This window comes from Panthera onca, chromosome C1 (genome assembly GCF_046562875.1).
Source record: "Panthera onca isolate mPanOnc1 chromosome C1, mPanOnc1 haplotype 2, whole genome shotgun sequence".
NCBI lineage: Eukaryota > Metazoa > Chordata > Mammalia > Carnivora > Felidae > Panthera > Panthera onca.
Genome location: NC_138346.1, coordinates 149,137,274 through 149,162,858, shown reverse-complemented (window position 1 = coordinate 149,162,858; position 25,585 = coordinate 149,137,274). Strand labels below are relative to the sequence as shown.

The window sequence follows — 25,585 nt, the reverse complement described above, 5'->3', positions numbered from 1 at the left end:
GCCAAAGCACTCCATTTCCTCTTTGGGTAACACTAGCAACGGGTTCTTATGCTATGTGGAACTAGTCCAACATTACCAGGTAAATTACACTTAGAAGTTTAATATAAGATATTATATTAAGAAAAGATGCTCTTCATTGGTATTTTAACTTTGGCTATTAATTCTAGTTTGCATATATTTCTTAAGCGATTTATCACTCTGAAGTGGCAGAATTTAATTTCTTTGAGTGACCTTAGAAAAATATGAGTTACAATTATATTTGAGAAGTCTTGAATGATCTAATTGATATAAATAAATACTCCATTGAAATTTTCCTTCTCAGTAAAAACAAAAACAAGAAATTCTCCTTCTAGTGATTCAGGATTAATTGGTATGGCAATGATCTTTTAAGATTAAATGGAGCTTTCTTATTTTTATTAAGAATAATGACTAAAAATAACAAGGAGGGTGCCTGGGTGGCTCAGTTGGTCGTCTGAGTCTTGGTTTCAGCTCAGGTCACGATCTCACCATTCACAACTTAGAGCCGCATGTAAGGTTCTGTACTGACAGCCAGGAGCCTGCCTGGGATTCTCTGTCTCCCCTCTCTGCCCCTCCCCTGCACGTTCTCTCTCATTCTCTCTCAATCTCTCTCTCTCTCTCTCTCTCTCTCTCTCTCCCTCCCTCCCTCCCCCTTCCTCCTTCTCTCTCTCTCAAAATAAATACATTTAAAAAGAAGAATAACAAAAGATAAGAATATCAGAAACGTATTGCTGTTTTACTACAAGACCAGAAAATATAATTGTTTAGTTACTTAAGATTGCAAAATAACTTTTAAGAAAATTTCATTTTTATCTCAGTCGTAAGATAGGTTAGAGAGAATAGAATTTGCTCATTTAACCTATTAAATGGTACCACTTGTTTTTTGATAACCCAGCACACTTTGTAAATAAACTCACTTGCTTGTATCAATTTACCATTTTATATATGTTACACAGGTTCACTTGTTAGAAAATGTTTTAGCTGGCTTTTCCTAGTGCAGTTAATAAAATTACTGCTAACATAACTGATTCAAATATAACACAAAGCCTCCTACTCCTGCAAATTTAAATGTAAATTTAAACAAGTCAAACTTTTTTTGAGGAAAGAGATTATAATACGCTTTCCAGTATATTACCTCTTAATCTTTCAAATCTCAAGAAAAATATTTTTAAATTTAGTAACTTTATTAACTATTTTATGGTTTGAGAAGTTGTAGCTTTTTAATAATGAAAAATGTTAAGGTCAAATTTAGATTGAAATGATCAGAACTAAAATTAAAGATCAATTAGAAATAAGAATGCTTCTGAGATTATAAGTATATTGGACAAAAATAACAGTAACTGCATTTCCCCTCATTTCTCTTGTAGAGTTTGTCTGTCATAACACAAGTGAGTTTAAATTTGTAGGAACTATGAATTTTATATTCTGAATTTTATAACCATAGGTGGTGGTTAATGTGACTCGTAAACATGCTTACAGATGACGAAAAAAAAAATAAAAGAGCATAAAATAAGCTTACTGTTTCACCAATCTTTCCAACGTTTCCTTGATCTCCTACTTCTCCCTGTTGATAAATAATGTAAAGTTGTAAAAATAATTATTTTTCAAACAAGATCACTCATGACATTGCTTCCATTTTCATTTTTAATGTAATTAGTCAAAAGGTAAAAAAAAAAAAAAAAGGTAAAACTTAGTTCATCAAAACTCTGTGATGGTATACCTGGGGAATGTCATCTTTCCACTCCTTCTGTTCAAATGGTATTTACCTATTTTCTTAAATTACATGCTTCCATTTATGACTTTTAATAACTTTTAAAACATGCAAATAAGTTTTAAAATGAAATATTTGTTGAGGTGTACCCTGTAAGGCGCAGAGTGATAAGGGCTGTGGAAGATATTAAGAAGAATAAAAATAAAGCCTTTGCCCACAGGAAAGTGCTATTTGTTTCAGGGGAAAGGATCTCACAATGCGAGGCAGAATACAGGCAACAATTAAGTGGTAAGAGAGTTCATAGGGGCTTGCACACTGTGGGCTGAGAAAGCTGGCACTAGCTTCACTGGGGAAGGAGTGTATATTCATTCATAACCTTAATTAGAGTCTATAGTCTCTAACACTCTGAAAAGTCTAAGCTTTTCACCAATCGTTTGGTCGCAAACTTGACCTAACCTGAATTTATTTTGTAGCAAAGCTCGATTTGATCTGAGTGAGGCTACTCATAGTCTTGTTTATTTTAATTAATGTGAACATCCTTATGTTTCACCACAGAAATATTAGTGTTTCTAACTATGGTGTGCTTCCCATACCCTGCTGGCAACGTTAAGTAAAATATAGTATACGCACCATGTTATCTTGTGATAATTCAAATAGCAATGATTTCAGATAATAGATCATAAAACTGTGTTTGAGTTGGGCCCTGAAGAACAGGTGATACTTCACCAGTGATAAGAAAGGTCCATTTTTGGTATGAAAGGTAGAAGATTAAATTCAGGGTGCCACATATAATCTGACAGGAATGTAATCTTATTTATAGAAATAGGAAATTAAACCATCAATTTCTGTTTAAAAATTGGTAATTACAATTCAGTGTGGAATAGTAAAATGTTAAACTGCAATAAACAATATGTAGCCACTAATGACATACAGAGAGCTACTAAGCATTGAAATTGGCTGGTGGGACCTGAAAAGTAATGTAAATATAAAATACACCCTAGATATTAAGCACTTTGTTCCAAAAAATAATATATCTCGTTAATAATTTTAATATTGATCCCATGTTGAAATGATAATATTTTCATATCTTGGGTTAACTAAAATATATTACTAAAATTAATCTCACTTGTCTCGTTTTACTTTTATATTGTGGCTCACATGTGTGATTCATCTTATATACTCTATTTGATAGTGCTGATTTTAAGCACTAAAACCTAGTATTCACATGAGTAACCAATTTGAAATAATTTTTTAAAGACTATGCAAATTTTCATTTCATTTCTATATGCATACATTAAACAGTAAACACTGGAGCACTGTAGTAGTTTGTAAACCCTAGTTTTGACTGACAATTCACTAGATGGCTTTTATAAAACATTTGTGGCAGGATAATATATAGATTATTGATTTCCTTGTATTTCCCCCTCCTTATCCAATACCCCTCTCAAATTCTAAGGGAGATGGACAGTTTATGGTCTTTAGTCTTAGGGGAGGTTTGTGTTAACAGGTAGAAAGCAGAAGTCGGTTGCAGATTACCTGCATACCTGCTTTAGTTTTCAGAGAGCCTGAAGTTAGGAGGTGAGTTGTCTTTGAGGGCAACAAGAGAGGAATATTTCCCCAGGCCTAGGGAGAGAACAGAGATCCTAGGGTTCTGTAAAAGGTGGTATGACCCTTAACCAACTCCCAAGTGCTCCCTCCAGGAGTGTCAGCATCCCTCAAGGGAATGCCAGGTTCTGGTCAATAGCTATATTATGCACCAAGTCTAAAATTTCAGGGACAAATACAAGGAGCAGGACATTAAAGAACTCCTTTATCTCCTGGCCCTGCAGATGCTGGCATGATTCTAGGAAGGAGGCAGGATGTCAACATGATTAAGATTCAGTTTCTTGCCAGTTTAACTAGATGGTAGCTCACAGGTGGAATTTTTAGAGCTATTGGACAGTACAGAGATTAATCTTAGTCAAGGAGAAATAAGCTTTCTGTTGATAAATATCATGCTTCCATTTTTTGTATAACTGGAAAGTCAGGTACACATATCCTCCCCAGGATAATTTCAGCCACAGGCAGAGAAGCTGATACATTAGAAAATATTTTAGCTCATATTTCTTTATTAAGTAACCTAAAAAAATATTGTTTGGCTTTTCCTTAGATTCTAGTATCACGAAAATAACTAGTTTCATATAAATGATGAATTCTAACTAAGAAATTTAGCTATAGTGCTGTAAAGTTTTTTAATTTTTCCTTAAGTTTTAATTTTTTTAATGTTTATTTTTAAGAGAGAGAGAGAGAGAGAGAGAGAGAGAGAGAGAGAGAACGAGAGGGGAGGGGCAGAGCGAGGGAGACACAGAATCTGAAGCAGGCTCCAGGCTCCCAGCTGTCAGCACAGAGCCCGATGCGAGGCTTTAACTCACGAACCGCGAGATAATGACCTGAGCTGAAGTTGGATGCTTAACCAAATGAGCCACCCAGGTGCCCCAAATTTTTCCTTAAGTTTTAAATTTGTATAAATTGGGGTGCCTGGGTTGCTCAGTCAGTTATGCGTCCGACTCTTGATATCAGCTCAGGTAGTGATCTCACGGTCGTGGGACTGAGCCCAGTGTCGAGCTCCATGCTGAGCATGGAGCCTACTTGGGATTCTCTCTCTCCCCCTCCCCTGATCATACATGCTCTCTCTCTCTCGCTCGCTCTCTCTCTCTCTCTCTCTCTCTCTCAAAAATAAATAAATAAATAAACATGAAAACAATTGTATAAATCACCAGTTCTTATGAGCTAGTTTCTTTTAGTTCTTAGTATTATACATATAACCTGCTGCATGGCTTTATATTTGTTGGTGTTCAAGTCATTCAAAACTTGGAAACAAGGCAAAAAAGTAGGTGACCCATCCTTTCAGTGACAGTAAGTGGTGAAGGCCACCCCAGTGACTATCTAGGCAATGTACTTAGAATCACTGTAATTGCTTAAAGGACCCAGACTATGCCCATAATTATATAATTGCTTAAAGGACCCAGACTATGCCCATAATTATATATTATGTATATGTAAATTATATATATACATATATATATATATGTATATATATATATATATACATATATATATATATATATGTAAATTATACATCTATATAATATATAGGTAAGGGTTCCTGGTGGCTCAGTTGGTTAAGGGTCTGACTCTTGATTTTGGCTCAGGTCATGACCTCATGGTTCATGGGTTTGAGCCCTTCAGTCAAGCTCTGTGCTGACAGTGTGGAGCCTGCTTGAGATTCTCTGCCTCCCTCTCTTCTGCCTCTTCCCTGCTTTCTCTCTCTCTCTCTGTCAAAAATAAATAAACAGAACACACACACACACACACACACACACACACACACACATATATGTTTAGTGAAGTTATATTAACTTGTAGATTTCTGTCCAGTGAAATGAACAGTTGGGGCCCCCAAATTGTGGTTTATTCTCCTGTATCTACCCACAAACTTTAACATCTCTTTTTTCAATTGCGTATCTATTCAAATAAAGATACATATATAAACACAGTCACAGTCATAAATATTTATAGATAGATATATAGATATTGATATAAAGCTATATGGCTTCTCAAATGCTATTTGAGCCAGTTTTAACATGTTACTGGTTTCCTCATTAATAAGTTGAATAGAATCTTTGACAGGTGTTCATATTATATTTTTATTAAAGTCATCATTTAAAATTTTTGAAAACTATACTTTACAACTGGTAATAAGTCAGCCACTTTACCTTTAAGCCTTCTGGTCCTGGTTCACCTGCATACCCCTTTTGACCTGGTTTTCCCTAGAAGAGAACAGAAAAAAAAAGGAGTTAACATTTAATTATTTTCATTTTTAGAAGTTTCCAAACATTTATGTAATTCAGACCATTCTATGAGATGAAATACTTCAAAATTATTTGATAAGTGTATTTTATCATACGCATTAGCCATGGGTATGGCTACAGTGTTTAACAGTTTACGATATGCCCAGCACAGTTCTAGGGGTGGGGGCTGGAAGAGTGCATGAAGCATACCTCTCCTACATAGAGCTTACATTCTAATAAGGATGATATAATATTAAAAAAAATAAGTAAAACATATAGTATCTTAGGTAGTGATAAAAGTGAAGGACACAAAGTAAAGCAAGGGAGGGAGATATCAACTGCTGTGGGGGTTTTGTTCAAATTTTTAATAGGAGTTCTCTGAGAAGGTGGTAATTGAGTAAAGACTTAAAGGGACAAGTTATTTGGCTATCTGAAGAAAGTGTATTCCAAGCAGAGGAAAAGAGCATGTGCAAAGGCCCTGAGGCAAGAATGTGACTGGTGTGTTGAAGAAACTATGAAACCATGAAAAGTCAATGAAGCTGGAACAGAGTAAGAGGAAAAGATCAGTAGAAGATGAGGTCAAAGAAAGGAATGGCGAATGGGAAGCCAGGTCATGTAGGGCCTGGTAGGTTATAGTAAGGGCTTTGCCTTTTACTCTGAATGAAGCATGAAGCCTTAGAAAAGCTTTGAGGAAAGAAGTGTCATTATCTATGCTTTAACAAGATCACTTGGATGCAAGAGCAGAAGTAGGCAGTCCAAAGAGGGCTGAAATAACCTGAGCAAAAGATGACAGTGGCATAGGTAGTAAGAGAGAAGGTTGTGAGAAGTGGTAAAACTGTGTATATAGTTTGAAGGCAGGGATTACGGGATTTGCTCACAGACCGTGTGTAAAATTGGGAGAAGGAGAAGAGTCAAGAATAAATTCAAGATGTTAATCTGAGTAAGGGACTAAATGAAATGGAGAAGACTGTAAGAAGAAAGGTTTGGAGGGTAAATTGCGAGCTCAGTATTGGACACTGCTATTTGATAGTCTTGTCAGATACCTAAGTGCAGAGATCGTCTGATAGTTTTACATGCCCAGAGGTTCAGAGGGTAGAAAAATTCTGATTTAAACGTATGATTTTGGAACTCACCAGCATTTTGATGGGATTTAAAGCCATAAGACTTGACCAGCTTATCTGGTCCAGTGTAAATAGAAAAGAGAATAAGTCCACAAATCAAACCACTCCAAAATTTTAGAATTTGAAGAAATGAGGAAAATATGCAAATTTCCTACCAGAGAGTTAGGAGGAAGACCATGCAAGTGAAGAAAGTGCTTCCAGGAGGAGAGTGTGATCTTGTCCAATTCTGAAGATTATTGAGTAACATGACGACTAAAAAATGACCATTGAATTCCACAATATAGAAGTCACTGATGACCTTAATGAGATGATTTGTTTTGGAGTAGTGGGGACCAGAATGGTTTCAGCAGACAGCGTGAGGAGAAAAAATGGAAAGAGCATGTATAAACAATAATTTTTTTTAAGTTTATTTATTTTGAAAGAGAGAGAAAGAGAGAGAGACTGAGAGTGCAGGGGAAGGGTAGAGAGAAAGGGAAAGACAGAAAATCTCAAGCAGGTTCCGTGCTGTCAGTGCAGAGCCCAATGTGGGGCTCAAAACCATGAACCATGAGACAATGACCTGAGCCAAAACCAAGAGTTAGACGCTTAACCGATCGAGCCACCCCAGGGCCCCGACAATAAAATTGAGTATTTTTACTGAAGAGGGAAGGTGAAAAAGGTAACACCTGAAAGAAAACCTGGGATCAATATAAGTTTTGTGTTTTGTTTTTAAGCTGGAAGAAATAATAACATCTTTATTTTCTGATGGAACTGATCCATTAGAGAGAACAAAGTTATGATGCAGGAGAAAGTGGGAATAAGTAGGCAAGAGAATAAGATATGTAGCAAACAAGTAGAAGTTTGACCTTAGCTAGAAAAATGGCTGTTCATTCACAATAACAGGAGAGAAGGCAGAGTCAATGGCATAGATACAGAGAGGTGGGTAGAAGCAATACTAGAAACTAGAAAAAGAGTATGGAAATAGAATTCAGAATGCAATCAAAGGGATAATGCAGTGTTTTAAGCATGATGAGGAAGGATGTGAGGTTATAAGGGAAGTAGGAATAATGGAAAGGCAACAGGATCGATGGGTTAAAATTCTTATTGGGACTGAGGGACTAGTTATAAGAGAAAATGTACTAGAAAGAAAGGAGATTATGGTTGGAGAGTGAGAAGTTTGAAACTGAAAATAAGGAGAAGCTGGTATTATTGGTAATGACAAGGTAAAGGTTATGACCACAGCAGTTAGTACCTAAAGAGAGCAGAGAATAAGATCACTGCAGGAGAGGATGTCAAGTCCTAGATATTGGGTAGATCAATCTACAGTATGTGGTTTCTAGTACTTAACAACTGATATCTGATTATACAAAATTTGATGGAAAAGTGTGTGGGGAGATTGTTAAATATAATACTAATTTATAATACTTGCCAGGGATTATAGATTTGCATTTTGTTATTCCTATCCATTAACAAATACTTCCCTATTGTTCTTTCTTAAAACAAAACAAACAATTCTCCAGCTTTCATTGTATTTTGACTACATACAAAAACTTTAGTAACTTAAAAATTATATTTAGGACTTCTATGCAAAAAGTTGTTCTAATTTTTACCTCTACCTTGCTTGAAATTGTCTAGTGCTTTCCTACCAAGCACAAAGTAAAGAATAAAAAACATCTTATTACTCTTAAGTGTCAATTGCTCTGTAATCAATTTGCAGATATAGGAGAAGAAATGTAATTAAGAGTCTAAATTATTAGATTAGTCTATGATATTTACAGAAAGAATTTTGAGTAATACACTTCATTCACATTGTTTTGGAAAAAGCCTTAGCAAGAATATTTCTTTCATCTTTAGTAATGTAATACTCAGACATTATAGTAATTAAGAAGTAGTTATACATCATCTCTACATTACAGAAGGAATCTCACTGGAATATGTATCAGCCCATTTATAATCTCTTTGAATTCAAGAAATTCAGAGCATCAGGGCTGGAGTCATCACTTTGGGTCCTATTTAAATTTTGTCATATCAGCTTTCTCTTGAGCATGTAATAGTAAATTAAAGACTTATTTTAATATTTTAAAAAAATGTGGACAATGTCTTGCAGGGTTGTTTTCCAGATTAGAGATGATTCATATAACATACTTAGAGCAATACTAGGCTTAAATTGATCTGAAACCAATGGAAGCGACAATAGTAATAAATATTAAGACTCAGTAGATAAGATGCAATCATGGCTCTCCTGAGTTCTAGAGAAGTAAATTTTAAACGAGTACATTTTAAAAGGTGCAAAAGAAAAAAATTACTGTCTCCTTAAATGTAAAAATGTTTTAAGAACCTGTATATTATGATGTTTCTCATAAGAAATAGATGTAGTTCATGTGAGTCTAATGATTCCTCTTAAAATAAATGTGATAGACACACCTTAAGTATCTCATGATAATGTAAGTTTTGGTCACGAATGCCCAAATTCTTAAATAACTTATTTTCAGAACTTGAAAACAGGCCATTCGTATATTACTACACAATATTAACTGAAGAAAAAGTTGACAGAAAATGCATCTTATTTAGCTTTCCATAATTTTACTGGCACACTTAGACAACAGAAATTTCCAGAACATCATTAAAATGGCTAAGGCATTTAGCTTTCTATTACATTTTGAGAAAATTTATAAATAATTAGCTCAAATTACTAAGACCATAAAACCACTGTCAGAACAAGTAAATATGCAGTACGCACAATATCATTTAAAATATCCCTGGAAAATTCCAGGTATAGGCTTATATTATTTGGAGGGATTGTATGCTTATAGTATGTTTTTTTCCTTTGTTACAACTTAAAATTTGGTGCTATTAAAAGACATTCACATAACAGTTGTTTTAAGAGAAGCACTTTTTGGGGCGCCTGGGTGGCGCAGTCGGTTAAGCCTCCGACTTCAGCCAGGTCACGATCTCGCGGTCCGTGAGTTCGAGCCCCGCGTCAGGCTCTGGGCCGATGGCTCGGAGCCTGGAGCCTGTTTCCGATTCTGTGTCTCCCTCTCTCTCTGCCCCTCCCCCATTCATGCTCTGTCTCTCTCTGTCCCAAAAATAAATAAAAAAACGTTGAAAAAAAAATTTAAAAAAAAAAAAAAAGAGAAGCACTTTTTGAAGAGTATTTATATGATACTTACTCTTGGTCCCAGTTCTCCAAAGAGTCCAACTGGTCCTTCTTCTCCCTTAGATAAAAATCAGAACATTTCATGGCCTGAAATAAGTACTTAAAAATGTAAACACTTATTCTATTTATTCTGAAACCTGAAACTCACTCTGAGATGTGACGAAAATAAAGCTGTGGCTTGTTTGTATTTTAGAACTGTATCATCCCATAACGTTTTAATTTTTTCAGTTACAACACCACATCTACTCTAAGGGATACCTGTACTATTTGACTGTTTTTAAATTGGTAGATGATAAAAGTAATATATAGAAAATTGAGAACAAATAAGAGTAAAAGTGATTAGGGTATCCATCACAAAATCAGGATATCTGACAAGGGGCTAATATCCAAAACATAAAAGGAACTTATACGACTCCATACCAAAAGCCAAAAAAATCCAATTAAAAAATGGGCAGAGGACCTGAAGAGACATTTTTCCAAAGAAGACATACAGATGGCCTGGAGACATATGAAAAGATGCTCATCATCCCTGGTCATGAAGAAAATGCAAATAAAAATCACAGCGAAGATTAACAATCACTGAGATCATAAATTAAGGATAACCTTTACCTTCTTGGGCTCAGTATCTCTCCCACTCAATTAAGTTCTGAATAGATGGAAATTAATATCCATTGGTATATTAAAATATTATTGGCAAAGAATGTTTGCTCTTGGTACATTATAATCCTTCATTCATTTAATAAATATAGTTTTGATTCTTAGTTCTGTTTTAAGGCATAGAGATATAAAGGTATATCAGATCCTACCCAAATGGAGCTTAATGTCTACAGCTTTCTTTAGACTAACTTATAAGTCCAATGTCCTTGGGATCAAACCAGTTATAATGTCATAAAATATAAAATCTTGTGTATTCTTCTAGGATCAAAAAATGTATAGATAATCACAAAATAATTTTTATACATTATTCTTAAAGAGAATTAAAAAGCAATAAATGTTTATTATATTTATTGACATTTTCTAAATATACTGACTTTTCACCTTTAAATAAAAAGTTGATATTACCATATCTGAGTAGCATACACAGACCTATCTAGCTTCATATATTCTACTTTGTTTATTTGATCAACGAACATTTTTCTCAATTCACAATTCAATTAAAATAAAATTTCTTGGGTCACAAATATAAAATAGACACAAATAGTAAATATACATCCAAGTACATATGAGGGAGATTCTAGCTCAGATTCCTCAGACATTCCATGGAGATCACTGGCATAAATTACTTAATGAATTCACAACACTGAAAATGATTCCAAATCCCATTTCATAACTGCCAGTGTAAAATGGTAACTTAAAAAATCCTGTACGGCAAAAATTGTCCACACTAAAGCAATGTTTTCTTTAAGCAAAAAATAAAGTCCAAGGAAAAATAAAAAGGGAATACTTGAACTAAAACAATTGCTGACTGAGGTATTTATTTTTTCCATACCTGAGGTCCTTTGAGACCAGGAGGTCCTGGAGGTCCCCTATTTCCAAGGAGTCCCTATAAAAGAAAATAAGCACAAGCAAGAAAAACTTCAGCTCAATTAATATTTTCCAATCAGCATTAATCTGGATATGGGCAATACAATTTGGTACCATTCTTTTCCCATTATGAAGTTATCAAATTGGGTCAGGGGGTAAGTGACCAAAAAGTATAGAGTATCTAAAAAATTGGGAAATGTAGTAAACTTATTCTTTAAAAATATGTTATCATTCAAATAATCTGCTCAGTATGTTTCTCTTCAACCAGACACAACCAGACACTCAGAAAAAGTACTTCTAAATTTAAAGCAATGGATCCTGGGGCGCCTGGGTGGCCCAGTCAGTTGAGCTTCTGACTTCAGCTCAGGTCATGATCTCGCAGTTCACGGGTTTGAGCCCCCGCGATAGGCTCTGTGCTGACAGCTCAGAGTCTGGAGCCTGCTTTAGATTCTGTGTCTCCCTCTCTCTGCCCCTCTCCTGCTCTTGCTCTCTCTCTCTCTCACTCTCAAAAATAAAGTAAAAAATAAACATTGAAAAAAAAGCAATGGGTCCAATTGTTAATTTGATAATAGTACAACAAATGCATAATACAGTATCCACAATGTCTAAAAACAGATGGAAGAGATATATGCTGTTTTAATATTCGTTAAGAGACTAGCAGAATCTAGAACACATTATTTGCACTAAATGTTCTTCAGTTTATTTCCCTTCTTAATACAAGCTGGCAAAAAGAGGAATTTGCAGAAGAAAGTAACAATCTGAATGTGATTAGCAATTTCACGATTAAAAGAAATCTGTTGTTACTCAAAATGCATGCTATTAAAAATCAAATGCTCTGAATAAAAATTCAGCAAAGTCACTTAAAAAAATCTTTCTACTTCAGAAAACACCCTATACTATCTATTTAACATGGTGACATTTTTCTTATTCAGTTCTGTTCCTCTAACTATTCAATGTGTCAGCAAAGTTTTAAGTAAATCTCTTTTAAAAACTACCTTCTGCATTATTGCTTTTAGTGATTCTATAACCATTCAAAGATTTTATCTAATTTTTAAATGTAGTAAATATGCCAAATAGCAAATCTATCCAGGTAGCTTTAATCATTTGTTCTGGAATGCAGCAAAGTGACAAACTGCACTAAAATCTTGTCTTCACATTATGCCTTGCTCTATCTTTGCTAAATTGCAACACATTCACATTATGCCTTGCTCTATCTTTGCTAATTGCAATCAAAAGGTGAAAAACTCTTGGTCAGTTTAAAAGTCTACAATATATTATCACAGGCTTATTATGTACATGGTGCCATTGGAGAAACTGCATGACCTCAGGCAATAACTTAACATTTTTGTGCAGCTCTCTTATTTTTCACTGGAAGAGATGGATTAGATTATTGAAATGGGTGTATGTTGTTGTATGCAAGTCCAACATACATTTGTTTTTTTTGTTTTTTTTTCAGGCAAAAGCATCCTAATTTTACTTAGGGAATCGCTTTCTCCCCACTCAGCCCACACGATTTGAAGGGAGGTGAGTCCATCCCTGACTAAATTTGAGGGTGGACATGTGACATGTACCTAAGTCAGCCAGCATATTCTACATCCCCAGAAACAGTGATTGGTTCAGTAATGAGCCAGAAACCACCTCAGCCTAACTAAAGGAAATTCTGGACTACATTGGAACAGTTGGGAATAGCATTAAGGATGATGGGAAATCATGAAGGAGAGAGAGCCTGAGAATGAAATCCATAAATTAACACATGAAGAGAGCAGGAGTAATTGGATTCTAATGATATTGTTTGGGGTCCTGGATTTAGTTGTTTGAATTCCTAAACTTTGCTCATATTTATATAATCATGTTTAAGTTGCATTTTCATTACTTACAACTGAAAGAATTCTGACTGATACAATGATGTCTAACTCTTTAGTATCCAAAACATTCTTCAAGATCTCTAAGTGATAGGTTTTAAGTATTTAGACTGACAGAAGGTATGGAATCAATGCTATGATATTTAAGTTCCAACACAGGACAGCTAATGCTTAACTATTTAATTAATTCTTCATTCATTTTTCATCCAACATTTATTAATTTTCTATGTGTAAGGTATAATAAATAGCACATTAGACCCTGAGTATACAAATACAAATGAAACACAGCTCCTATTCTCAATGAATTCCTAATTTATTATTGATGATGGCACTTTAAAATAAAAAATAGTACATAAGAATTGTAATTGAAGTAGAAGTAAAGTATAATGGGAACTTAGACGAAAGAGAAACATCTTCTCTGGGAGAGTCAGAAAGTTTGTAATATTTGCAAATAATTTTTTGCTGAGTTATGATCGGCTAACAAAGCCGATCATTTTTTTTTATGGCATAAAAAAAGCAGACACTAAGAATCTATTACCAACTCCTGGGGCTCAAAAGACATTGATGAATATACAAGTTTAGATTAGTGTGTATGTGTAAGAAACGGACTCAGCTCCATATCCAGGGTGTAACTAGCTGATGGCTGAGCGATAAAAGAAAACTAAGTTCCCTTATTCTCTCATTGCATCTTTTTACCCTGCATAGGTGGTATTACTGACCAAGAAACAAAAAGTAACTCTCTCAGGGAAGCAGATAAATCCAGAGTCTTTTTTCCTTTCTCTTCCAAGACCAATTTACAATCTTAAAAAAATTATAAAGGCAGAATTAAAAAAATACTAGTTATATGCTGTTTATTAGAAACACAACTAAAACAAAAATACGGGGAGATTTAATGTTCAAAAAAGTAGAAAAAGATATGCAAGAGATTCACCAGCTCAAAAAAGCTGAAATAATCATATTAGTGTTACATATGATAGACTTCAAGGTAAGACAGATTATTAGAGTTAAGAGGGTCACTAAATAATGATAAAAGGCTATGTTCACCAGGAAGAGATGAAAAACTCTCAATTTTTATGCAACTAATAAATTCCACTACATGAAGTAAAAATTGATAGATAAAGATAAATTGAGTAATCTAATGTTAGACAGGGAAATTTTAACACATTTCTCAGAAATTACTAGATCTTGGCAGATAAAAATCAGGAATAGAGAAGACTGAAATAGCAAAGTGACCAATCTTGATCTAATGGCCATATGTAAAACACCGAATCCCCAAGTTGGAGTTTACAAAGTCTTTACAAACACACATGGAAGATTTGTGAAAAGTAATCTCAAGAAAGAAATAAGGCCATAAATGTGTATCAACAGTTGCATCAATCACAAAATTGCAGTACATCTACATAGTGTGTTACTATATAGCAGTAAAAATAAATAAGCTGTAATTACATTCATCAGCCTAGAATATATGGGAAAGAAAAGACTGAGTGGCAGGGGCAAATCACTGAAGATTTAATGTACTATGGTTCTATTTATATTAATTTCCAAAACAAGCAAAACAACACATTGGTAAAAGTGTGGCAAAAGTATGGTAAAAGTATGGCAAACACAAGGGAGTTGTTATCTATAAATGCAAGAAGGGAAGTGAGGGATACTTGAGAAACTTACAATGGTCTAATTCTTAACATTAATACAGTTTGTGTTATTGTCATTGTTTAAATTGTGCACGTCTCATATTTATCATGTTAAACAAACAAATTCTTTTTTTTTTTAATTTAAAATAGAATCTGAAGTCGAGTCTGGATATGGATTTCAGCTCTGAAGCTTACTAGGGCTATAACCTGAGTTTCCTTATCTGTAGAATAATGTTACCATCATCATCACGAAGTTGTTACAATAAATAAAAGGGTACCTTGAATATAACAGAGACTCAATAAATATAGTTTTCTTCTTATACATTGCACGTTGATTAGTGTTTACAAGTCTTTAAACTGATATTGCACTTATCTACTCCATATATTCACTACATTCATATTTAAATTTGCTATTATTGTTCTTCTGAAAACAACTCTTTCATCATTTTACTCTCAAAATCTTCCATAGAGTAAAAGAGTGGAGTTTCAAATGCAACTGAAGTCGTTATCAGCTTAAAATAGATTGCTATAACATAAGAGGTTTCATATAAACCCCATGGGAACCACCAAGTATCTATAAAAGATACACAAAAGAAAACAAGAAAGGTTTTGAAACATGTCACAGCAAAAATTCAACAAAACATAATGGAAGACAGCAAGAGAGGAAAAGAGGAACAAAGAAGCTATAGGACACAAAACAATTACAATGAAGAAAATGGCAATGGTAAGTTTTTCTTTATTAGTAATTACTTTTTTTAAAAATGTTTATTTATTTATTTTGAGAGAGAGCATGTGCAAGTGGGGGAGGAGCAGAGAGAGAGGGAGAGAGAGAGAATCCCAGGCAGGCTCCACACTTATCACAGAGCCTGGCTGTGGGGCTCAAACTCACAACCATGAGATCCTGACCTGAGCTGAAGTCAAGAGTCAGATGCTTAACCAACTGAGCTACCCAGGCACTCCAGTAATTACTTTAAATGTAAATGGATTAAAGTCTGCAATCAAAAGACTTAGAGTACCTGAATGGATTTTTTAAAAATCCAATTATATGATATCTACAAGAAACACACTGTAGACAACATATATAAAATGAAAGTGAAACTTGGAAAAAGATATCCCATGCAAATGATAACCAAAAGAGAACAGGTGTGGCCCTACTTACATGAAACAAAATAGACTTTAAGTCAAAAACAGTCATAAGAGACAAAGAAGGATATTAACTAATGACAAAAGGGTCAATTCACCAGGAAGATATACAATTATAAATAAATAAGCACCCAATATCAGATACCCAAATACACGAAGCAATCATTGACAGAACCGAAGGAAGAAACAGACAGCAACACAATCAGTGCAAGAGATTCCAATGCCCTATTTTCAATACTTAATAGAACAACCAGACAGAAGTTCAATAAGGGAAACAGAGGACTTGAATAACACTAAAATCTAAATGGTCCCAATAGATAAAGAACATTCCACACAAAGCAGCAGGATGTATTTTCTTTTCAAGCATATATGGAACATTTGCCAGCATAGATCACATAGATCACATATTAGGTCACAAAACAAATCTTAACACATATAATAAAATTTAAATTATGCCAACTATCCTTTCTAACCTTAATGGTATGAAAATAGAAATCAACAGAAGGAAAGCTGAAAAAGTCACAAATAGGAAGAAATTAAACAACACACTCTTGAAGAACCCATGGGTCAAAGAAGAAATCAAAAGGTAAATTAGAAAATATCTTGGGACAAATAAAAATGAAAACACAATATACTAAAGTTTATGGGATGTTTAAAAGCAGTACCAAGAGGGGATTTTATTTATTATTTATTTATTTATTTATTTATTTATTTATTTATTTAGTGCAAGAGCACACATGCAAGTGGGGAGAGGCAGAGAAAGGGCAAGAGAGAGCTAATCTGTGCTTAGCTTAGAGCCAGACTCAGGGCTAGATCTCACCATTGTGAGATAATGACCTGAGCTGAAATCAAGAGTCAGACACTTAACTGACTGAACAACCTGCAACCCACAGGCCCCCTAGGAGAGAATTTTAAAATGGTACACACCTACATTAAAAAAGATCTCAAATAAGCCACCTAGCTTTACACCTCAAGAAACTAGAAAAAAAAAAAAAAAAAAAAGAAAGAAAAAAGAACAAATTAAGCCCATAGTTAAGAGACAGAAAGAAATAATAAAGATTAGAGCAGAAATAAGTGAATAGAAAGTAGGAAAACAATAGAAAAAATGAATAAAACTTGGTAACAATTAATAAAACTTTTGTTAATGAAAACAAAATTGACAAACCTTTAGCTAGACTAACAAAAAGAGAGATTATACTCAAATAAAATAAAAAATGAAAGAGGATCATAAGATGCTAGTATGAACAATTATATACCAACATTTTGGATAACCTAGAAGACACACATAAAATTCCTAGAAACATATATCCTACTAAAACTAAACATGAAGAAATACAAAATCCAATAGATCTCTGAGTAGTAAGGAGATTGAATCAGTAATAAAATATATCCCATCCAGGAGAAGCATAGAACCAAATGACTTCACTGGGGAATTCCATAAAACATTTAAGAAAGAATTAATGCAAATCATTTCAAACTCTTTCAAAAAGTTGGGTAACGTAAAATTTCTGTTCACAGATGACAAGAGGAGGGAACACTTCCAAACTCACTTTATGAGGCCAGCATTACCCTGATACCAAAGCCAGACAAGGACACTACAAGAAAAGAAAATTACAGGCCAAATTCTCCAATGAATATAGGTGTAAAAACCCTCCAAAAAAAAAAAAAAAACAAAAAACTAGCAAAATGAATTCAAGAGCACATTAAAGGACCATACATCATGACCAAATAAGATTTACTCCTGGGATATAAGAATTGTTTACATATGAAAATCAATCATATGAGATACCACATTAACAAAACAAAAGATAAAAATAACATGATTATCTCTATGGAGGCAGAAAAAGCATCTGACAGAATTTAATATTCTTTCATGATAAAACACTCAACCAACTAAAAATAGAAGGAAATTACCTCAACCTTATAAAGGTCATATATGAGAGGTCCACAGTTAATAATGTGCTCAACAGTGGGAAAACTGCAAGCTTTCCTCTAATATTAAGAATGAGGCATGGATGCTCATTCTCATTGCTTCTATCCAACGTAGTACTAGAAGTCCTAGATAGAGCAATTAGTCAAGAAAGAAAAAAATGCATTGAAGTAGGAAAGAAAAGGTAAAATTTCTGTTCACAGATGACAAGAGCATGCATGTAAAAAATGCTAAGGATGTTAGCAACATATTGTTAGAATTAATAAATGAATTCAACATAGTTGCAGAATTACAAAATCAATACACAAAAATAAGCTACATTTCTATATGTTAACAACAAACAATTCAGAAAGGAAATTAAGAAAACAATCCCATTTACCACAGCATCAAAAACCATAAAATATTTATGAATAATTTTAACTAGGGAGGTGAAAGATTTGTACACTGAAAATTATAAAACACTGTTGACAGAAATTAAAGATGACACAGTGGAAAAAAAAAATAAAGATGACACAGTGAAAGATATATCATGTTCATGGACCGGAAGATTTAATACTGTTAAAACATTTACACTATGAAAAGTAATCTACAGATTCAATGGAATCCCTGGTGAGAACTCAATGGCATTTTTTGCAGATATAGAAAAAACAATTCTATCATTCATATGGAACCACAAAGAACCCTCAATAGTCAAAACAATCTTGAGAAAGAAGAAAGCTAGAGGTCTCAATTTCTTGACTTCAAAATATATTGACTCGGGTCATGATCTCACGGTTTGTGAGTTTGAGCCCCGCATTGGGCTCTGTGCTGACAGCTCAGAGCCTGGAGCCTGCTTCAGATTCTGTGTCTCCCTCTCTCTCTGACCCTCCCCCACTCACACTCTGTCTCTGTCTGTCTCTCTCTCAAGAATAAATAAACATTAAAAAATTTTTTAAAAAATGCTATAATAATCAAAACAGTTTGGTACTGGCATAAAGACAGATATATAGACCAATGAAACAGAATAGAGTACCCAGAAATAAAACTACACACACATGGTGAAATAGTCTTTGACAAGGGTGCTATGACTACAATGGGGAAAAGATAGTCTTTTTAACAAACAGTGTTAGGAAAACTGGATATGCAAAGGAATGAAATTGGATGCTTAAATTACACCGTGCATACAAATCAACTCAAAATGGATTAAACATTTAGACATAAGACTTGAAACCATAAAAGTCCTAGAAGAAAACATAGGAGAAACCTCCATTATATTGGTCTTGATAATGACTTTTTGTATTTGACACAAAAACAAAGGCAACAAAAACAAAAATAGACTAGTAAATACTTCTGCACAGAAAGAAAACAACCAACACAGGGAACAGGCAACTTATAGAATGAGAGAAAATATGCATAATCCATAAATATGATTGTTTAATATATAACATAACAAGGAACTCCTACAACCCAACAGCAAAAACCAAATAAGCCAATTAAAATAATGGCCAAAGGACTATAACAGAAATTTCTCCAAGTAAAACACACAAATGATTGAATATATGTAAAATGTTCAACATCACTAACCATTAGGGGAATGCAAATCAAAGCCACAAGGAGACATCACCTCATAACTGTTAGAATGACTATTACAAACAAAAAAGGAAATAAATGTTGACAAGGATGTAGAGAAATTAAAACCCGTGTGCACTGTTGGTGGGAATGTAAAAAAAAATAGTGCAGCCATTATGGAAAACTGTGTGGAGTGCCTCCAAAAATTAAAAAATAGAACTACCATATGATACAGCCACCCCACTCCTGGGTATTTACCTAAAAGAATTGAAAACAGAATCTCAAAGAGTTAAGTGCATTCCCATGTTCAATGCAGCATTACACAATAGTCTATAGGTGGAAACAACTTAGATGCACATCAGTGGGTGAATGGATAAAGAAAATGTGGATATTTAGACTACTGGGCAATGGACTGTTATTCAGCCTTTAAGCGGAAGTAAATTCTAACATATGCTACATCATGCATGAAACTTGAAGACCTTATGTGAAGTGAAATAAGCCCATCACAGAAGAACAAATACCGTATAATTCTAGATATATGAGGTATCTAAAGTAGTGATAGTCATAAAAGCAGAAAGTAGAATGGTGGCTGCTACAGGTTGGAGGTAGAAATTCAAAGTTGCTGCTCAACAGGCATAGCCTTTCAGTCATGCAAGATAAAAATGGTCTAGCGATTTGCTGTACAACATATGGATATAGTTAACATTATTGTACTGTACACTTAAAAATTTGTTAAGAAAGTAGACTTTATGGTATGTTTTTATCATTACAACAAAAAAATCTTTGGGCTTATTAGCATTTAAATTTTTCAGCTTTATATTTAAGATATGTCACAATCTGACTCCTAACTTTTTTTTTTTTTAAGACTGATAGGTTTACTTTTGCCCTCCATCTCTAGTTCATTTTTGTATTTATTGTACAAAGACTTTCATTCCTTGACTCTACCTGGCCAAATCCAATCCATCCATCTCAAAATCCTACTGTAAAGTTTTTCAGAAAAATGGCCATAATAGTCATTCCCTGAGCTCCTTATTGTTCATTTATATGTTGCCTAGTTATGCTTTTTTAGCTTTTCCCATGTGGAAATCTCACACTTCCGGAAAATTACAAGTTCCTAGCAGACAGAAGACCATGTTTTAATCTTATTTCCAAGTAATTTCTTAACACAATACCTCACGCATTGTACAAACTCATAAGTATTTTTCAGCTGACTAAATGATGTCTGGAGAATAAAATGGCTAGTGTAAGAAATCTTGATTTAGCACATGAAATGTGCTCAGGGCTGAGCTGAGGTGCTCTTAGAAAACTATTCAGAGGTATGCATTTTTCTCTTACCAAGTTAGCTCACCTCTATACATATGATCACATGACATTTTCATAATTCAGTGTGAAGGTTATTTCCACATATTCTGTAACATAATTTTATAAATTAAAACAGGCTTCCTATTTCTAATAGTAGGCTTTCTCCAAAAACTTATCAGAGATGTCATACAACAGAAAATGACAGCCTATTTTACCACCCCTAATTCCACAGCCAAAGTAACAACACAAACCATTATAGGAATAAATAAATTATTCTATTTACTGGAGAACAGAGAATATTTATTGGGCACTTACTTTCTGAAGTAAGCAGCAAAGGATGGTTTTTCTAATATTATGAGATACTTGAAAGCAGATGGCCAAATCGGGTGGTTCTTAAAAAGGCTCATGAGAGTATGTTTTGTATCTATATACACACATATATATACACCCACATACCCATAATGAATAGAACCATAATCAACATAAGTTTCCAATCTTAGTTTGAGGTTTTTAGTCAACTGGCAGAAAATGAAGAGAAAATAAAAGGCTTCTTTAGAGCTGTGCCAAAGTGCTCTGGAAAGAACCCAACTGGCTTACAAATAGGGTAACCATGTATTTCACATAGAGTGCACGTAATTGTCTTGATGACCTCCTTGAATAGCCTCAACAGGGCTTTAGTAATTGATATTGTCCCTAGTTTCCAAACAAGATATGTATATTAAAATAAATGAAGTTTTAAGATGCTTCCGTGATATTGTGTACAGAACTAAAGATCACGCTAATAGGGTCAGCATGTTTGACTCTGTTCTTCCCTTCTGTTTCTAGAAACGACTTCAATAAAAATAATGAAGCACCAAGAAGAAAAACATAAGCTGACGCTTCTTAACCTACAAAACAAAGTCCTTCTTCTTTTAAAATTTTCTGGTCCTTTTGATAAAATCATCTCTTCTGAAATGTTATTTTAAAATTCAGTAATTTTAAACAATCTATTAGTCTAGTGATGTTCCTGATGAAGCTTAAAGTTCCTGTTTATCGAATACAATTAGATAAAGTAATCCACAAAGTAATTATTACTCATTGGAAATTCAACCATTTGTATTCATTAAAATGTCTGGTTTTCAGGGTTTTTTGTCCCACTTTTAAACAATGTAATTCTAAAACTAAAAGAAGTAATGAGAAGGAAATTTTAAATATCACTATTGTAATATTGGTTGGTTTTATCAGTTGGTTTTCTTCAGTTCTATGACATTTTTCTTTACCAAACTTCAAGAGAAACAAATTTTCCAAACTGAAAAGAATTTAGAAAGCTACCTGGTTCTTTACCTAACATGAAATGCATACTTGAAAACATTAACTTCCATTATCACTTCCTTTTAAAGTAATTCTTAATTTCCTAGAGCAGAATCTGTTTCTCATTTATCTAGGCTCTCATAGCACTTCACCAACTCTTTAATACAGCATTTCTTACAACATTTTGTGCTATTTTTATGGTATCTGTCACCAAACTGTTACCTCATCCAGAGGCGGAACCATGGTTTAGAAATCTATAATCTTTATAATCTATATAAGGGGCACCTGGGTGGCTCAGTCAGTTGGGCGGCCAACTTTGGCTCAGGTTATGATCTCGTGGTTCATGGGTTCAAGCCCCGCATCAGGCTCTGTGCTGACAGCTCGGAGCCTGGAGCCTGCTTCGGATTCTGTGTCTCCCTCTCTCTCTGCCATTCCCCTACTTGTGCTCTGTCTCTCTCTGCCTCTCAAAAAAAAAAAAAAATGTTAAAAAAAATTAACAACAACAAAAAGACATCTTTATAATCTCACATTTACTCCTTGGTCTAACACATAAAAGAAATTCAATAGATGTTAAATAAATGAAATACTGAGTGAATGGATAAATGCATGTGTGTATATATGCATCAAGTTCAGTTATGTAGCAGGTGAAGTGTTAAACATTATAGAAGTTATCAATTCCATTCTCTATACTACCTTTCTCTCTCAACATCCCCTCATGCTACTATTTCTATTTTTAAGTTTGGTTTACTGTGATTTCTTGATTGTTTCTACCTTGATGTCAAAGAGGAACTTCAAACTAACTATACCCAGAATGAAACTTCTTGTATTTCCCATCCTCTAAACCTGCTCCTCCTAAGTTTCCTATTTAAATCAATGACAACAGTAACCCAAGTAATAGTCTCAGCTTTATCCTCGAATTCTCTTTCATTTAATAAATTCCAAGTTGTATTGTTTCTATTTCCCAAATAGTTTTTAACACAGTCATTCAATCAATCATGCATTCAGCCAATATCTATTGCATTCCTGTTATATGTTATGGACATTATTATGATTATTGTGATGTTCATAAAATCAGTTAGGCTCTTCTCTCAAAAGCTTATAGTCTAATAGAGAGATAAATCATCAGTTGTAATATATGAAGGTAAGAAGCTTGAGATTTGAACAAGTATAGTACGGTTTGGTCTTCTAAACAGTTTAGCTGGAATAAGGTTTTCAGAAGAGTGATGCTTCCATCACTATATGACTATGTATGTCTATATGATTATAGAGAATAGAGTTAGAGAGACAGGGTAGGTTATAAAGAACCTTGCATAAAAAGTAGGGGCGCCTGGGTGGCGCAGTCGGTTAAGCGTCCGACTTCAGCCAGGTCACGATCTCGCGGTCAGTGAGTTCGAGCCCCGCGTCAGGCTCTGGGTTGATGGCTCCGAGCCTGGAGCCTGTTTCCGATTCTGTGTCTCCCTCTCTCTCTGCCCCTCCCCCGTTCATGCTCTGTCTCTCTCTGTCCCAAAAATAAATAAAAAACGTTGAAAAAAAAAAATTAAAAAAAAAAAAAAAGTAAAGAAGTGCGAGCCTTAACCTGGAAGCGTGGAGATCACTGAAGGAATAAGCACAAGGATGACATGATAAGATCTATACTTTACAAACATTATTCCATCATCTACTCAGAAGCAGATTTGAAGAAATGCCAGACTGGAGGCTGGAAGAACAAATGAAGGATTATTACTAATGCTGGTGAAAAGTAAAAAGGGCCTGAGCTACAACATTGGCAGTGAAAATGGTTTTAAGTGCAAAGGGGAAATTTTGATTCAAGAGAGAGATCAGTGTAAAGGTAGGTGATAACTGATGGTATGAGGTTGTTCAGTAGTTGAGGAGAGGTTTTGCTGCAAAACGTGTGTGGGACTTGAATACGGAGAAAGAGGAAGAATATTTCTTCCATAGAGACAGAAAAAAAGGGAGAAACATTGCTGTATATATGGAAACTTTGTAGGTGGCCAATAGGGTTGCCAGATAAAATACAGGATGCCCAGTTAAGTTTGAATTTCATGCAAACAACGAATAGCTTTTAGTGTAAGAGTGTTCCACATATTACACTTCCATCCTCTCACAAGCTTCCTTTTCCTGAATGCCATACATCTCCCTTGTCTGGATGCAAATCCTACTCATTCATCATGTCAGCTCAAGTGCTACCTTCTCCGCACAGTTCCCTATTCCATTACTTGTCAGACTGGAGGCTTGTATTACAAATTGAATATTATTCATATGGTTATTATAAAAGTTTTCTTGCATACAAATCAAAACCACACTCAGATATCACCTCACGCCAGTCAGAGTGGCCAAAATGAAGAAATCAGGAGACTATAGATGCTGGAGAGGATGTGGAGAAACGGGAACCCTCTTGCACTGTTGGTGGGAATGCAAATTGGTGCAGCCGCTCTGGAAAGCAGTGTGGAGGTTCCTCAGAAAATTAAAAATAGACCTACCCTATGACCCAGCAATAGCACTGCTAGGAATTTACCCAAGGGATACAGGAGTACTGATGCATAGGGGCACTTGTACCCCAATGTTTATAGCAGCACTCTCAACAATAGCCAAATTATGGAAAGAGCCTAAATGTCCATCAACTGATGAATGGATAAAGAAATTGTGGTTTATATACACAATGGACTACTACGTGGCAATGAGAAAGAATGAAATATGGCCTTTTGTAGCAATGTGGATGGAAGTGGAGAGTGTGATGCTAAGTGAAATAAGCCATACAGAGAAAGACAGATACCATATGGTTTCACTCTTATTTGGATCCTGAGAAACTTAACAGAAACCCATGGGGGAGGGGAAGAAAAAAAAAAAAAGAGGTTAGAGTGGGAGAGAACCAAAGCATAAGAGACTGTTAAAAACTGAGAACAAACTGAAGGTTGATGGGGGGTGGGAGGGAGGGGAGGGTGGGTGATGGGTATTGAGGAGGGCACCTTTTGGGATGAGCACTGGGTGTTGTATGGAAACCAATTTGACAATAAAATTCATATATTAAAAAAAAAAAGAAAGAGAAAATATACACTAAAAATTAATTAAAATTAAAGAGAATCCTTTACTTAGAAAGCCAGCTAAAATGGACATTTTAATATAAATTATTAAATACCCAAATTAGCTACAAAAAGAGATAGAAAAAAAAAGTTTCTTGCATATCTTTCTCTAGATTGTAAGTCTTTTGAAAGTAAGGATCAATACTTTTCATCTTTGTGGACAGTCTAGCACAATGGCTCATATGAAAGGCAATCAGTAAATATTGGCTGATTGATTGAATGCTCTATTTCAGATCTTTATAATTCTTTTCTAGCTTTTACGAGTTCATCTCCTTGCCTTCAGTTTCCCTCCTATTTAAGCCCTCCTCCATGCTGACTGATATATTTTTAAAACATAAATCACCTAGGACACTTTACTACTTAAATATCTTTGATTGCTTCATGATGCCCATGAATAAAGTAGAAACACTTTAGCATAGTGTTGAATGTTTTCCACAATTTCGTCCCAAAGCTAAGTGG

The 25,585-nt window shown here is 34.5% G+C and overlaps 1 protein-coding gene across 3 annotated transcripts in view; it reads right to left on the bottom strand.

Annotated features, from left to right (window-relative positions):
- Positions 1-25,585, bottom strand: part of COL24A1 (collagen type XXIV alpha 1 chain) — a 409,345-nt gene that overhangs the window by 219,339 nt on the left and 164,421 nt on the right. For all 3 annotated transcript variants that reach the window (XM_078451730.2, XM_078451731.2, XM_078451732.2), the window contains 4 exons: positions 11,306-11,359; positions 9,830-9,874; positions 5,485-5,538; positions 1,538-1,582 (listed from right to left, as the gene is read on the bottom strand). In XM_078451730.2, the coding sequence (XP_078307856.1) occupies positions 1,538-1,582; positions 5,485-5,538; positions 9,830-9,874; positions 11,306-11,359 (198 nt within the window). The remainder of the gene's footprint in view (positions 1-1,537; positions 1,583-5,484; positions 5,539-9,829; positions 9,875-11,305; positions 11,360-25,585) is intronic.